The 16,589-nt window shown below is 40.0% G+C and overlaps 2 protein-coding genes and 1 non-coding gene across 5 annotated transcripts in view; 2 read left to right on the plus strand and 1 right to left on the minus strand.

The window, feature by feature from the left end:
- Window positions 1–16,589, plus strand: part of LOC125885000 (uncharacterized) — a 385,446-nt gene that overhangs the window by 287,268 nt on the left and 81,589 nt on the right. The gene's annotated exons all lie outside the window — the stretch shown is intronic.
- The window catches only part of atp7b (ATPase copper transporting beta), a 50,894-nt gene that overhangs the window by 20,527 nt on the left and 13,778 nt on the right, over window positions 1–16,589 (minus strand). For all 3 annotated transcript variants that reach the window (XM_049570288.1, XM_049570287.1, XM_049570289.1), the window contains exons 2-11: window positions 14,339–15,101; window positions 9,756–9,986; window positions 9,515–9,678; window positions 9,248–9,409; window positions 9,086–9,159; window positions 5,907–6,090; window positions 5,297–5,530; window positions 3,983–4,074; window positions 3,775–3,902; window positions 1,701–1,855 (exon numbers count right to left, since the gene is read on the minus strand). In XM_049570288.1, the coding sequence (XP_049426245.1) occupies window positions 1,701–1,855; window positions 3,775–3,902; window positions 3,983–4,074; window positions 5,297–5,530; window positions 5,907–6,090; window positions 9,086–9,159; window positions 9,248–9,409; window positions 9,515–9,678; window positions 9,756–9,986; window positions 14,339–15,101 (2,187 nt within the window). The remainder of the gene's footprint in view (window positions 1–1,700; window positions 1,856–3,774; window positions 3,903–3,982; window positions 4,075–5,296; window positions 5,531–5,906; window positions 6,091–9,085; window positions 9,160–9,247; window positions 9,410–9,514; window positions 9,679–9,755; window positions 9,987–14,338; window positions 15,102–16,589) is intronic.
- Window positions 6,743–6,815, plus strand: trnar-ccu (transfer RNA arginine (anticodon CCU)). The gene has a single exon. It is a non-coding gene; the product is annotated as a tRNA-Arg (tRNA).

A 16,589-nucleotide genomic window follows, 5' to 3' on the forward strand; every position in this document is an offset into this window, starting at 1 on the left:
ACCTGTCCTGTCCATTTTCCTCTTTCCAGGACACTCATTTTTTAGAAAATCTGAAACGGCATGTTGAATTTTAAAGGGATAGATCAGATCTTTTGAAGTGGGGTTGTATGAGGTGCTTTTCCATAGTCAGTATAATACCTACAGTAGATAGCGATCAGAGCACTCAGAGTTTGGAGAAGCAGGCAGGAGTACCTGAAGCTGAGCAATGCACTGATGTAGTCAGGGGCAGCAGAAAAATGTATTAAGCCAAGTGAACAAATCAATATCAGCTTAGGTGTATGCTGTGTTTAGAATATTTTCACCACTTTACTTTGCAGTCAGACAGACTTTTCCAATGGGGAACTGAAGCTGTTATATTGATCTCTTCAACCCCAGACTCCATTAACAAAAATTGCAATTTTAGCTTGCTGCACACAGGAGCTACAGGTCTTCCACTGCCTCAATCAGTAAGTTTGTCTGTGTTAGTGTGTGACTTTTAGTGAATCTGTTTGTCACACAATGACAACTGATCGAAGCAGCAGTAGAAGATGGTTTTGAAGAGATCAATATAACAGCTTCAGTTCCCCCATTAAAAATCACCCTCTGACAACAAGGTGAAAATATTCTACATATAGCATACATTTAAACTGATATTGATTTTTTTAAATGGCAAAACAATTTTTTGCTGCTGCCCAAACTGGGGGCATGTCCACTGACACCTACTGTGGGTAATACACTGACTATGGATAGGTACCTTATACCAGAGTCCTGCACCGGGCTTGGTACCCGATGGGTAACCCACAAAAAGCTGTGTAACAGGTAAAAAATAAATAAAAATACATACATATATAAAAAATGTAAAATGTACATTGCAAAAATGTACTACATGCAGGTGTTTTTTATTTCTCAAAATAAAACAAAGTAAAAAGATGTGCAGTATATGTGTAATATTTTCACATCTAAATCACCATTATCAAGCCACAGTTCCTTTTATTTTGAAAGTCAGTGACACAAGTTGAAACTTTGGCACTGTTGTTACATTTGTCACCAATGTATGGGACTCAACTGATGAAACTTTGCAGCCTGAGGATGAGGTGGCAGCCTACATCGAGTTCAAGACACTCAAGGAGGATCCTTTTGAGGATTTATGGTGGTGGAGGAAGCATGCTAAAATGTTTCCTAACCTGGCAGTGATTTAATGTTTTCACCATCTCAGCATCGAGCACAGTCAGTGAAAGACACTGTTCCTCCACTGGATTTGTAATTAAAAAACAGAGAACCCAGGTTAATGCAAGTGACTGTAGCCTGTGTGTGTTTATTCACGGGTGTGGGCGGGTGCGGCTTTGACTTAGACATAATGATAGGTAACAGGTCGGTTCTGGGACTGAACTTTACAGGCGGGTGCAGGTTTTCAAAAACAAACCTGTGCAGGACTCTGCCTTATACATCCCTACTTAATTTTTTTTAAGTATTCCTTTAAGAACTGGCAGATTTTTTTCTTGTTTAACAACAACAACAACAACAACAGGTTTGAATGGTAATACATTTGATATTAAAGGACAAACGTGACCTTTTTTTTTCTTTTTGCAGTTCAAGCAGCATATTGTGTTTTCATTTGTGAAAACATCAACTCAGAAAGAAAAGAAGGAACCCCGCACACTGACCATCACTTTTTTTTATAAAGCTATAAATGAGAGGATCAAGCTCAAACTGCCTCTTACCTTCGAGGTCTGGGCCTCTTCCACCAGTTTAACTATTTGAGACAGAGTTGTGTCTGCACCAACGTGAGTGGCCTCCACCAGGAGGGCACCGTGAGCGTTGATAGAACCGGCGATCACCAAACTGCCCACCTTCTTACTGACAGGCATCGGCTCACCTGATGGAAGCAGAAAGGCAGACCAAAAAAGATGTTACCAAAGAAACTTCACCAATTATACAAATGGTTAATTCAGAAAGTCCTTCTGCAAACAGAATGAACAAAGCTCTTGAAATAATTTTTCTGTGATTGTTTTATCAAAACTTAATTTTAAGGCTGTAAAATTGGGTTTTATGTCCTTAATGGTTTGGAGGTAAATGGTGCCAGCTAATGAATCCATTAAAACACTACCAAATGGTAAGTATAACTATTCTAAATTGAAATCAAGCAGGATTGTTGCAAACTTACAAACATAAAAACAGCCAAAAACAAACTTGACTTAATTTAACTGCCTTGTTTCAGTCAGAGCTCACATTTATGGGCACATTTGTGAATCTGCTGCAGTGTTTGCTGCTTGTGTTGAACAACAGCCACCAGGAAGCTGATGTTAACACTTTTCTCAAAGGCTAATGGTTTGCAGAAATGCTTTGCTTTTATGATAATTAACTTGTTAGCTTCTCTACAAGAAACTCTTGAATTAATTCCCAAAAACTACAGTGCATCAAAGATGTGGCTGAATTTTGATTTCAAATGTGTGGGGGGTGGGTACAGGTAGTACAGCTACAGAGCCTCAAAAGGGATTTCGTTTTCCAGATACTCCTACCCAAGGTAGAACAGAACACAACATATTTTAGAGCAAAACACATCACACTAGACTTTTCTCTTACAGTTTACATCCATGTCTGTGAAAACATGGATGCTTCCCCCAGCAGCAGAGATGATCTATACAATTAGCACAGTTTCAAGGTGGACACCCAAGATTAGTGTTACACAATTCAGTATCTGACCAAATGTCTTTCCCCCTATTCCTGAGATATGATATTGAATAATGGCCAGAAAAGAACATTATGGTGTCACAGTGAAGCTGTTCTTTGATCTTTTGGATGTAAAATGTTATCACTTCATTATTTTATCCTATGAGACATTTGTGTGAAGTTTTGTCATAATTGGTGTATGAATTCTTGAGTTATGGCCAAAAACATATTTTGTGAGGTTACATTGACCTTGACCTTTGACCACAAAAATTCAAATCAGTTTATTCTTCAGTCCAAGTGGATGTGTGTGTCTCAGTTAGAGAAATTCCCTTAGAGCAGGATTTACCCTTCTGTGTCGAATCAACGGCGTACCTACAGCGTAGGCTCTGCGTCGACATAGAGGCTACGCTGTAACCTACACCGTAGCCTACGCCGTAGTCTACGCCATAGCCTGACGCCTAACGTGCACGTCCCAGAAACGTAACTACACATTGCGATGACAAATGAAGCTTTATTTACTTTTATTTTACAGATAGAAACAATAAATTGTGAAGACAGTAAAGCCTCCACAGAATTAGCATTTAAGTCTTATGTAGGATTTATCCTGGCTTCATATGAGAAGAGGAAATCTCTGCTAGTTGCTAGGCTAATTTAAACAATGGCAAATTTCATAGGCTTGTGCTAATAACATTAGCATTTTATATCTGTTTGGAAAATGTGTTTAGTATAAGACAATTGTTTTGTCAGTGAACCTTGTGACTTGTAATGGAGCCGTCTCTTTTATACTTTTATACTATAAACTAAAAATGTAACTCCATTAAACCCCATGGAGCTTCAGATTTTAAAATATATCTCCTCTAATAATGTTTAAACTAGACACTTTAAGACCCACCAAGATCTACTATAATACTGTCAACCACTTTTAAACACCAGTAAAATAGAAATAAAAAATTAATGAAAAATACAAAACTAATAAATCTGGGTCCAATAGTGTGGGGGACATGTCCCCTGTGTCCCCCCATAAATTATGTCCCAGCTTCAAACAGCCAGCAATCTGGAAGCATTAATTCATGTCGTCCATAACCAGCTGTCAGCAGGATATACATTCACCACACTTCCTCCTACCTGTGATCAAGGACTCGTCTGCCATGGAGCTTCCCTCAATCACCTTCCCATCAACGGGGAACTTTCCTCCTGGAACAACTTTCACGATGTCACCTCGCTGCACTAGCTCCACTACCACCTGCTCCTCACTGAAGTACACAAATGTACATACAGTTAAAAATCCAGCATATTAATCTGTAAACTGCTCAGAGTATTGTGTGCGTCTCACCTGATGATGGAGTGGTCAGGTCCCAAAGTGACCACAGTGGCATCAGTGGCTTGAAGTGACATCAATTTGGCCAAAGCCTCTGAGGTCTTACTCTAAAAATGCAGAAACAACAAACAAATTTTAAACAAGGTCTGGGCTCATGTTTATGGATTATTTTAAAGGTGCAGTGTGTCGTATGTAGGCCTTTAATAATAGATTACTAAAATGTAACATAAGTTTAATCACTGGAAACAAAGAACAGTGTCATCTATATTTAGTGACCCACTTCATAACAAACAACATGAAGAGGGAGCCGTTCTTCTCAAGCCTGTGTAAGATGGCAGAGAAAGGGCTTGTGGGAAATGTGGTTCAATAATACCACTGGCAAGACATAGAAGATCAACAGCTATGTTGTCCATGATCTCATTTGTTTCTGGTGATTAGTCCAAGGTGTTATAATAAATGAATGAAGTTTCAAAATGAAACACATTGCACCTTTAATTTAGCAACACACTCCAATGTAGCAGTCTTACCACTAACAAATTTATGAATGTGAAAAAGACAACTTTTAAAGTTTCAAGCAGCAACAAAATGACACTTCATTGACATTGCAAACCATGAATACATTTGTATGTTTTATGTTTTGTTTTTACAGCGGCAATTTAGGCTCCAAACTTGGGTGTTTTGTAACAACCTGTCTTTTTCTGATGGCATTTTAAGCTCCAAACGTGGGTGTTTTGAAGCAACCCATCAGTGTTTTTCCAGTGGATTTTTAGGCTGAAAACATGGAGATTTTGTAGCAATCTGTCTGTGTTTTTCTGGTGGCATTTTAGGGTCCCAATCTGGGAGTTTCACAGCGACATGTCTATGATTTTTCCAGTGGATTTTTAGGCTCCAAACATGAGTGTTTTGTGGCGACTTTTCTGTGTTTTTCCAGCTGCATTTTTAGGCTCCAAACATGGGGTAGCAGTCTGTGTTTTTTCAGCAGCTTTTTAGGTTTGAAACGGGTGTTTTGCAGCAACCTGTTTGTGTTTTTTTGGTGGCATTTTGGGCTCCAAACATGGGTGTTTTATTTAGCAACTCTTCTGTGTTTTTTTTGGGCATCTTTATAGGCTCCGAACAGGTGATTTGCTGATTTTGCCCCCAAAACGGGGTATTCTAAGTCAAAACATGATCTTTTACAACTTTTACTTAAACCTAACCATATGTTTCCATATGTATCCACCATACAATAACGTGCAACATATCCATGGTTTGCAGAAATGTATAATGTCAGCTTTGTTTTTGGCAACTGGGGTGAGAACTCCAAAACAAGTCTCATGTCTTTTTTTTTACTTTTGCAACATGCTCCAGCCATCGACCCAGCGCAATGAACACAAACAGCATAGGTGGAGTGTCAAAAAAGGTGACAGGGCTCTGGCTGGCTCGCTCCGCCATGGCTACAATGAGGACCACGCAGGAGTAGATGTAGGCAATAGAGGTGGCCAATACAATCAGCACGTCCATGTTGGCTGTGCAGTGTTTTAATGAGCGGTATGCCTGGATGTAGAAGTATCGGCCTCCAAAGATCTAAGGGAAAGAAAAACAGACAATGTTTGAATTAAAACCACAATCTCAGGACAAAATCTCTCTGATGAATGTCCCTGCTGCTAAAGGCCAAGCAAAGAAAGAATGGGTGGTATTTTCATTCATAAGAGTCCTTGCCAGTTATGAACCCCAGGTTGGTGAGGCAGTCTGCTGCCAAGAGCTCTAAGGCATGTGTTGAAATATAAATTTACTAAGTTGTAGGATCACAAGACACAAGACCCTTCAGAGGTAAGAAAGAAGAAAGCTCTAAATGAACTCTCTGCATTTATCCTACACTTGCATTCCCATGTACAGCTCACCTAAATATTAAGAAGATACTATGAAGGCCCCAGTACCAGATAATATTGTGCACCCTTACCTGCACAGGTGTACAGAGCAGGAAGAAGGCCAAGTTGAGGAGGGAGAGGCCAGGCAGTATGTTCTGCTCCTCAGGCATGGAGCCTCCGTGTTCCTGGTGCTGACTGTCCATCACCATCATGTAAATCATGAGACCCATGACAGGCAAGCCGAAAACAAGGCTGAGTAGAAAGGAGTTCTTCCACCTGCAAAGAAGTTATTTCATTCTCAATAATTAATATTTATTTTTTTAAAACATATTAGTTATCTCATATATATATATATATATATATATATATATATATATATATATATATATATATATATATATGTAGGCCAGGTCATCTGCCGCATACATTTCTCTTTAAGAAATGAAGGTCAGTCAGTCTGGAAAATTGCAAAAACTTTAAATGTGCAGATGACCTGGCCTCCACACCCCAAACACACCTCCAGGCTGTGTAAGGGCTATTTGACCAAGAAGGAGAGTGATGGAGTGCTGCGGCAGATGACCTGGCCTCCACAGTCACCGGACCTGAACCCAATCGAGATGGTTTGGGGTAAGCTGGACCGCAGAGTGAAGGCAAAGGGGCCAACAAGTGCTAAACACCTCTGGGAACTCCTTCAAGAAGTACGTAAGTCCACATGTGTTCATTTCATTCATAGTTTTGATGCCTTCAGTGAGAATCTACAATGTGAATAGTCATGAAAATAAAGAAAACGCATTGAATGAGAAGGTGTGTCCAAACTTTTGGCCTGTACTGTATATATATATATATATATATATATGTTTTTTAAAAACATATTAGTTATATTTGGTGAGATATATATATCTATATAGCTCCAACAAAGTCAAGTGTAGCCCCAGTGACCTAATGGATAAGGCACTGGCCTCCTAAGCCAGGGATTGTGGGTTCAAGTCCCATCTGGGGTGAGTTTCAGTTTAGTAGCCCAAGAGGAAGCGTGCTGGGCCAATAACTCAGATTAACATGGCTAAACCTGGTTCTTAGTATAAAAGAAGCACCTGAAAAACCTCAAAAAAAGGGGAAACAATGGATGTGTAATAATAGGCTCATTAGGGACGAACTGCGCCTCGCCTGGAAAGTAGACAAGACCAGGCGGCTGCAGCAGGAGGCAGTAACAAAAAGCTGCGGCCAAATCGGACAGTTTCCAGCAGCCTTCAGTCTGTACAGGAAAACACAGAAACACTCACATCCTGTCTGGAATGATGTCAATTTATAAAAATATTGTAAGACTTATATATGTATAAATTTGTTCTCAGTCTTTAATTGTTTTAATTATGATAGACTGATTTATTAAAATGCTTTACAGGTGATCTGTAATTTATGTTAATGGTTCACCCTCTATTTTATATGAATTCTCATGTAAATCAGCATTACGTTAGTTTGCTGCTGCAGAGCAGACCTGACGCCTCAACTACACAGGCTAAATAAATTGTGTTTGACTATATGTTAATATTTTCAGAGGAAAAAAATACAAGACAACAGCTTTCATTACAGATCAGTCAGATATAATCAGGGCTTCACATCTGTACAGATGTTATTATAAGAATCCTCACATCCCACTGACCACAAGTCTCTGTGCTGCTAAACAGGCTTGATTAATAATTAAAACAGTCTATGTTAATATACAGTAGACTCTGTAGAGCTTATGATGAATATATTTAGTCTCTGATGACTAAACTTCACCATCAGTCGCACAACATGTTTTCTGTTCACAGAATAAACCTTCAAATCAGACAAATAAAATTTAAATCTCTGAAATTCACCAAAAATTGAAAGTTCATCTAAAACGTCACACTGTTGAGTCAACATCTAAACCAATCAGCTGTTAGATCAGCTGAGTGCCAGTCAGCGCAATCGGTGGAAAGCAATCAACTGCAGTGCCTGGCTCTAAAAACTACGGCCGCCTCGCTCTTGCAATTTTATCATCCTCCACTTTTGTAATAACTCAGAGCAAGCCGGGATGAAGTTGGACACAAAACTAAGTGGCATGCATTGTGCGCCAATCGCTGGTGATCGAATCTGCGCAGGCCTGGCTCATCTTGAACGAGCCTAATGCTAACAGCCCTGTGTGCATATGTAAGCATCCTAAAAGCAACAGCACAAAGAGCTTCCACTTGCAGTGACTGTACATAATCACTTTATTCACATTATTCGCTGTATCTGTTTCTATTGCACTTAGTCGCATTAACTCTTTATTGATAGTCCAGCCTTTCCACCTTCTCCAAGGGTTAAAAATTTTGTAATATTTTAAGATTTTGTTTTTAATTTTTGGTGTTTCCTCTTAGGTTTTCTTTAAGCACATGGTGATATTGCGCATAAAAAGAAGTGGATTGAAACACACTTAGTGTCATTGCTGCTGTTGAATTTTACAACAAAATATAGAAATGAATTTAAGTTATTAATTTATTTATTCATATATGTCCTATTTGATTATCAAGATTTTTATTTATTCACTTATTCTTTTATGTATGCATGTATCTGTATATTTATTTCAGAATTTATTTTCTTTATTTACATCTTCATTTATTCCTGTATTTATTTATACATTCATTTATATTTTTAAAGTATATTACATGTATTTATTTGTGCATTTATTTATTCCATCATATTTCTTTTTATATATTGATTTGTTTATTCCTGTATTTATTCATATATTTATTGATTAATTCATCTATTCCTGTATTTACTTATCCATTTATTTATTTATTTCTCTATTTGTTTTTACTTTTATTCATTGATACTTAAGTCATGTTTTGTCCTCCACAGATCAGAAAGGTCTAGCAAAGTAACATTACACCACCAAGATAACATGATAATAGTGATTTCTATGATACGATGAGGACACGTTCATGTTTGTAAAGCCCCATATGTAATGGATAAGGCAGGGGCCTCCTAAGACAGGGATTGTGGGTTTGAATCCCATCTGGGGTGATACACAATCATTTAGTGCATCAAATCTAAAGTAATAGCAGTACAGTAATGGTAGTTACAGGTTGTTGCTGCCATGTGCTGGGCAGTTTTTTTTAATCTAATCTGCCCTTATCATCAAAGGTAACTGTGTTTGTGTTATGATGAAAATTAATAGGTATTTGTGATGCATGAAGGCCAGTGTTTCTTAAAAATGAAACAACAAGAGTGCACTCATTCTGATTAGAACAATTTTAAACCAGATACTTGCTGTCGAATTTCTTCCATGTGATCGAGGTTGTTTTTGAAGCGTTCCTTCACCAGACTGGCCTCGAAACCAAGGCTCTGGAATGAGAAATAGAAACTAAGATGCAGTGTAATGTCAGCAGGAGAGGAGGTTTAAAATACAATCTGAAGTATAGGAGATTATAACCTGAATGATCTTGATAATATCTCGAGGTCCGAGCACTTCTGGGTCAAACTGGATTTGGGCTTTTTTGGTTGCCAGGGCGACAGAGGCCCCTTGGATCCCTTTGGTTGAGGTGAGCTTGGATTCAATGTTGTGGACACATGATGCGCATGTCATGCCTGTTATCTACCAGGGAGAAATGGTGGAAAGACATGACTTTTTTGTGGTGTTTTGGGATGAAAATGTGTATCATCTATTGTAAATCTATTATATTCCTCACAGTTGACTCACAGTGAGGTCCAGTTTCCCATGTGTTACCGCATTTTCCTCTATCAGCTTGGCACCAAATCCTAAGTCTTCTATCAGCTGAGTTACAGCAGCAGCATTTATGACCTCTGAATCATATTTCACCTCTGCCTTCCCAGCCATCAGTGACACCAACACGGTGATGATTCCTATAAGTCACAGTAAAATACTGTCATTACATTTCTAAACTAAAACAAATATTATACAACACCTGAGCTTGATTCACCCTTGTGTTTGAGCAGGTTCCTCTCAATGTTGGCCACACAGGAGGCACAGGTCATTCCCATTACGCAAATGAAGCATTTCTGTACTTTAATCTCACTGGCCGAGGTTGCCTGTGATCCAGTGCCATTGCTGACTCCCGACTTATTGGGAAATTGCAAGTCAGAAAGGTCAGAAAGTCCAGAGTTAACAGGCCTGGACTTAACATGACCCTGGAGGGTCTTTGATGCAGGTTCTGTAGAGGAGGAGGAACAAAGTCAGTGGCAGTACGATACTTAGATGTACAGCTTAGTGCATCAGTATCCTTAAATATAATAACAAACTGCAGGATATATGCTGCAGTTGCTAACCTGTTTCAGTGGTGAAAAGTAACAATAACACAAGTACTGTATTTAAAGGAATACTTTACCCACCAAAATGATTATTTGTATATAAATTACTCACCCTGTGCTATACTGAAATCATGAAGAAAATATTGTTTTTCTGGCATGCCTCAATGGTGAATGACGAATCCAAAAATTGACAAAATTCTTGATGAATTGTCATCACAGGGCAAAATTATATTAAAACATCTGTTTACAAACTCTCACACAACTCCAACACAATCCACATCTCATTTATCCAGGTGTACGCTCACTACTCAATACATTCTCACTCCCAACTTATCAAACACTGACGCTTGGTAAGTGGCCCTACATGTCCAACTATGACACTCTAGGTACCCCTCCAGTAGGGCTGCTCTAATAGTCCTCTAATAGTGGACCAAATGTTAGTCAACCAACCAGAAAGTTCATTAGTTGGCAAGATTTCATTGGTCGCTTAGTCGCAGAAAAGAGAAAACAAAATCGTGAAACTCTATTAGGAGCTGCACCTTGTCAAAATAAATCAAAACCTATATGACTGGACCATGTGGGAATTTAATTTGAAAGTAGTCAGACAGGAGTCACATTACAAACCAATCTCAGCCGACAGATATCTTTCCCTTCCTCTGTAAAAGTTCAGTCTGATAAACACGAAAAAAGTTGATCATGTTAGTGCAGGACTACATGGTAGTGCAAGGCTACAGCTTTACATCTGCCCCACAGACAATGGGCCTACACACTTATAAACAGCGCCTGGAAGAAGATCAGCTCTGCACTCAGGGTTTCAGGTAGATAGGCTTTATGATGCTTGTTAAGGTTGCTTAGCAGCCTCAGATGCAACCTGCCGCCGCACTCTTGAAAGTTGGCACAGAAGAGGCACAAGAGTAGTGCACAGCGCCCGACCTCACATTTTCCAGGCGGTTAAAAACATGGCATGTCTATGGCCCCTAATTTACAGGGCTGGTACCTGTGGTTATTACACACGATAGTTGATAACATGTCGGGCAGGAAATCCAAAGTGTGGGATCATTTTGAGAAGGTGAAGGATGAACCCAAGGTGATATGTGAACTCTCATTTGTCGACTACAAACATGACGTATCATCTGAAACGTGGAAGTAGCTACATGCCCATTAGCCACTTAGCACAATCATTACTGCTTTGCCAACAGTGTCATTAACAGGCGGCTCATCCACCTCTGCACCTGCCTGGCTGATGTGGATTGTCTCACTCTTTATACTATAATAGTTCCACCGAATGTCAAAAAATGCCCCTGCCTGGTGCGTCTCATACTGCCTCTAAGGGGTGACTCATTTGCTCTAATGGCCATTGACTACAGGCATCGTCATTTGACAAGTTGGGAGTGAGACCAGGTTTCAGTACTTCCCAAACAGACAGCCCTTTCTGATGTGAAAAGTTAAACATATCAGTGCTGCCCTCAAAGCCAGACCCCACTGACAAAAACTGTAATTTTACGTCACTGAACACAGGAGCTGCTGATCCACCGCTACCTTTATCAGTTGCTTTGTTTGTGTTATTGTGTGACTTTGGTGAATCCAGATTAACTCTTTAAAAACCCCAAAGTCGGGGCAGCACGGTGGTGTGGTGGTTAGCACTCTCGCCTCACAGCAAGAGGGTTGCCGGTTCGATCCCGGACATGGGAGCCCTTCTGTGCGGAGTTTGCATGTTCTCCCCGTGTCAGCATGGGTTCTCTCCGGGCACTCCGGCTTCCTCCCACAGTCCAAAGACATGCAGACTGGGGACTATGTTAATTGATAACTCTAAATTGTCCGTAGGTGTGAATGTGAGCGTGAATGGTTGTTTGTCTCTATGTGTCAGCCCTGCGATAGTCTGGTGACCTGTCCAGGGTGTACCCTGCCTCTCGCCCGATGTCAGCTGGGATAGGCTCCAGCCCCCCCGCGACCCTCAAGAGGATGAAGCGGTTAGAAGATGAATGAATGAATGAATGAAAACCCCAAAGTCACACAATAACACAAACAAACTAACTGATCGAGGCAGTAGTAGACCAGCAGCTTCTGAGTTCAGTGGGGTAAAACTGGTGTTTTTGTCAATCTGGCTTTGAAGAGAGCATAGATAAGTGTCTGTCTGTTTGGGAAGTACTGAGCATATGACTGGAAAAATGAGACTTTGATTATACCGCACGGGTTGTGTGAGAGTCAGTAAACAGATGTTTTGATACAGTTTTGCTGTTGTCAAAAAAACATGGACCCCTATTACTCCAATTCATCAAGAATTTTCTATGTTTTTGGATTCTTCATTCATAGTGGAAGCATGTGAGAAAAAAATGTTTACTTCAAGATTTCAACATAACACAAGGTGAGTACACAAACGTTCATATTGGGTGTGAAGTTTTCCTTTAAGTAATGGGAGGATACTGTGCGTTATACTCCACTACAATTATTCAAAAGTTGTAGTCACCTTCCAGAGTCAAATGTTACATTAAAAAATATATAAACAATTTATAAAGTACAATGTATTGTCAAGATCAAACCCAACCCTGTTTGCCTGTGACCTCTTAGATTAGTCAGTGTGCAGTTTGGGCCCTTATCAAGTTTCACATGTCTATGAGTGTTTAGCAGTTTCACCAAAGAGAATGCAGACTGAGTACTTTTACTTCTACCTCAAAGCACTATGCAAAAAGCAAAGTACAGCCTGACAGAGCTGCGAGCATGGTTGTAGACTTGTTGACCTTAATTGAGTGCACATTCTTTTGCCCTGCTTCATTCCTTTTATTTATTCAACTAAATTTTTAAGTACAAAGTAGTACAAGCCAGCAGTGGCACAAAAAGCTGCTTTAAAGTCAAAAACAACCCAGCTACCAAAAATAAAGCCTGACCTTGACAGCTACAAATGAAAGAATCTGCTCATAATCAGCCCAAGTTAATTCCACGTCTTGGCAAGCTGTTTTCATCATTAAGTCCAACAAGAAAGGTCCAGCCGGCGTAAGAGCCCTCAACACTGAACTGGAGAGCAACTTGTCTGGTTTCCATGGTAACTGGTGGCAACTGAGTTGAGGTGAACGTGAGGTGTACTGAAAAGAATTTAATCAGAGTCTGTTTGCTCCTAACGTACAGGTGCTCCCACTGGTTGTCTTTGTACAGATACTAGGTAGGTTAGGTTAGGTTAAGTTCTTTGAGATTATATATGACAAGGTTCTCCTGAATGCATCTCACTGTATTATGCAAAAGACTTCATGGGTGGAATGAAATATGTAGCTTGAATGACAACAACACAAGTCATTCGAGGGCATCTAACAATAGATGCTTTTCTTCTTTAAGCAAAAAAGAACACTTCAGTGCTCCTTTTAGGAAAGATAAATGAGCTGGGGAGCTAAGGTATAACTTGGGGATATGGGTTTTATTATGACTGGATGATAAAAGGGTCACAAATTCACAAACTATTTGTGTTTACTTGTATTTTCCTTACACTTGATGTCCTCTTTATTACATACTGCAATCTTCTTACCTTACTAACAAATGTGTCTGCACTCCTCTTTCCATTTATTGCAATACCGTTCCATCCTGAAACTAAGATAACTCTCATGGCTGTGGCTTCATTTTCAAAGGGAAACTTCAGTATTTTTCCAACCTGTTCCTTATTTACTCATGTGTTTTTGTCCAAGTGACTGATGGGAACAACAATTTTTGAAATTGATCCATTACTGAGCAAGACCAGTGCAGCTGGCAGCTGTAAAACAGGTTGCAATTTAACCACCTTGAGCATGTTTGCACTGTCAATTTACATCCACTAAAAGTGTTTGTTTTTACCGCTGACAGGCTCAGAATGTTATTACTAAGTGTCTGACAACATTATGTAAAGGATCCCTACAGAAATCGGTCTTTTTTTTTAAAGAGTAAGATCCTTTTTATTAAACCAGAAACAGACGTGAAATCGCAATCGCCAAACCCGCAAGACTCCATTTTATTAATATGAAACACTATTTATTCAAAAGTCACAAAATCATCAATCACAAAGTCATCTTGGTTCATCTTTCCAATGTTACAACAATCACCAGCTTCCGTTTGTTTTCACCCTTAATTCACCTAGTTAGATGTGGAAATATGCTAAAATTACTGTATATAAATACTTACATTACTGGTCCAATATGTAAAAAATTATGTGTTTGTCCCTGTCTTAAATTATTCAGTTTTCACAGACTTTAAATTAATCAAAAATACTTTATAATAAGCAAAAATCTCTGCCTACCTTCAAGTGATGCGTCAAAGCCCATGTCCTCGATAGCTGCCCTGACCTGCTCCTGCTCCGTCAGACTGGGGTCAAAGGTTATTATTCCCTTTTCCTCCTTCAGTGACACTACTATGGACTGCACTCCAGTCATCTGAGAGATCCTCCCTTCTATGGACTGCGCACAAGAGTTGCAAGTCATCCCTACAATCCAAACGGTCACAGTGAAGCTCAATATGTCCCTCTGCCAGTAGCTTATATCACATTCAGATGGATCACCGGTTAATAAAGTAGCACCAAAACCCATGTCCTCTATGCTGTCTCTCAGCTCCTGTTGTGTTACTACAAGAGGTTTATATATAATAAGTGCTACAGCATCTTGAAGGGACACCTGAATATGTGAAACCCCAGGTAGAGGACCAATGTGCCCCTCAATGGACTGCACACAGGACTGGCAGTGCATACCATCCACCCTGATCTGCACCGCCGACTCTACATTGAATCCCACTCTCTGGAGCTCCAGGGCAATCTCTTTGGCTGTGATAACTGAGGTATGATAGTCCACTTTGGCCATGCTGCTGGGAAAAGACAAGTTGACAGCAAGAACTCCATTCAGACTGCAGATTCTGCTCTCGATGGCTTTGGCCTGGTGCTCGGAGGTGAGTCCCAGGAGTTTAAAAGTTGTTCTTGAGGCAGTTTTGGGGGGAGGGTAGAGCTCACTCTGACTCCCATACTCGTAAGCCAAGTTGTCAAAGCCTTGTTTCTCGATGTCAGGGCCATTCTCCTGGGAAGATGACAGAAAATTCAACATTTTTACTCTTATAATCTTCAGGACTGTATAAAAAAATTGTGACTCATATGTGCCCTGTTGTATCTCAAAATAGTATAATGGTAGTGACTTCCTGCTAGCTCCACAAGAAATTTATTGTGCAGCTAGCAGGGCGCCAGCATGTTTTCTATTGGCTGCATTTGCTCAGGACCACAGACCTCAAACACTTTTCATTTCCTGTTTCATCAAAGTAAGCATGCCAACCATGCTTTCTTTTTCTCCTTTTATCCTCAGGTAAAGACATACAGGTGGAAATGATTTAAGCCAACCATCATTTGACTACTCGACAAGCCCCTCTTGGTATCACATATATGTCTGCTGATACACCTGCTGTTTCCCCATCTATACTTGCACTGTTTTGCAATGTCCACTTACAAATGAGATGTCTAGAAATGATCAAATAGTATAACCAAAACACAACTGTTAAGTCATTTTTCAAAACCAAAACCAGATTATAAGACAAATTAAGAACACCGCTATGAGCCTGTTTACACCTGGCATTAACATGCGTCTCCACATGTCTCTAGTGACCACCTGTGATCACTTCCCTGCTGTATATGCAAATAAACAAGTGAATAATTTCTGTTTGCAAAGGCAAAATGTGTTGTTGTTTTAAGTGGCATGAGGTGTGTGTCATGTTATACACACATTTACAGTCATTAGTATTCAAAATGAGTAAATCTTAATTTTATTGTAGAGCTGGGTGCAGTGCATCAATTTGCTTAGCCCCTCCTTGTCCCGGCCTCTCTCTCCCAGTTTATTATGAGACAAGCACATACCGCCAGCCCTGCTCCTCCTCTGTCCTAGGAGACGACTGCTGCAGGAACGTTCAGTTATGCCCAGCATGGATGATCCCACAATGATAGGAAAGCATTTGGATCTTTGATACTCTGTACGGTTTCTCCTCACAGCAAACCAATATTCTCCCAAACTGTAGGGGGGCAGTGTATCGAAAACTCAGGTCTACAGCATGGTTTTCCACCTGTCTGTGTCCGTGTCCATGTCTGATAGTGTGATGTCACTTTGGCTGTGGGGACTCTCATGACCACAGAGTGTATAAAAAAGATGGGGCAACATGACAGCTCCCCAAAAGTGAAGTCAAAAAGACAAAAAGCCCCCTGGTGGCTGGCTGCAGATTAGGTCATAAACCCTGCCCCCTCCATGTTAGCAGAAGGGACATGGACCAATATAAAAACTCAAAGTACACATGATAGAAATTTTTCCCAAAGATGGTTTGTCATGTTTTAGGTAGTTCTTATCACACTGATGTGTGTTCAGGTGTTAATTTTTTTCTGATAAGTTTGGTTTTAATTAGTTATTTGATGCTATCAGAAGGAGGTTTGACGTCATGACTGATAGCTGTGTGGACCAGTAAGAATTCTGGTGATCAGTGGTGCTGCTCGCCATTGGTTGGACGGGTGAATGTGCGAGAACTTGATACCA

The sequence above is a fragment of the Epinephelus fuscoguttatus genome, linkage group LG24 (assembly GCF_011397635.1).
Source record: "Epinephelus fuscoguttatus linkage group LG24, E.fuscoguttatus.final_Chr_v1".
Classification (NCBI taxonomy): domain Eukaryota; kingdom Metazoa; phylum Chordata; class Actinopteri; order Perciformes; family Serranidae; genus Epinephelus; species Epinephelus fuscoguttatus.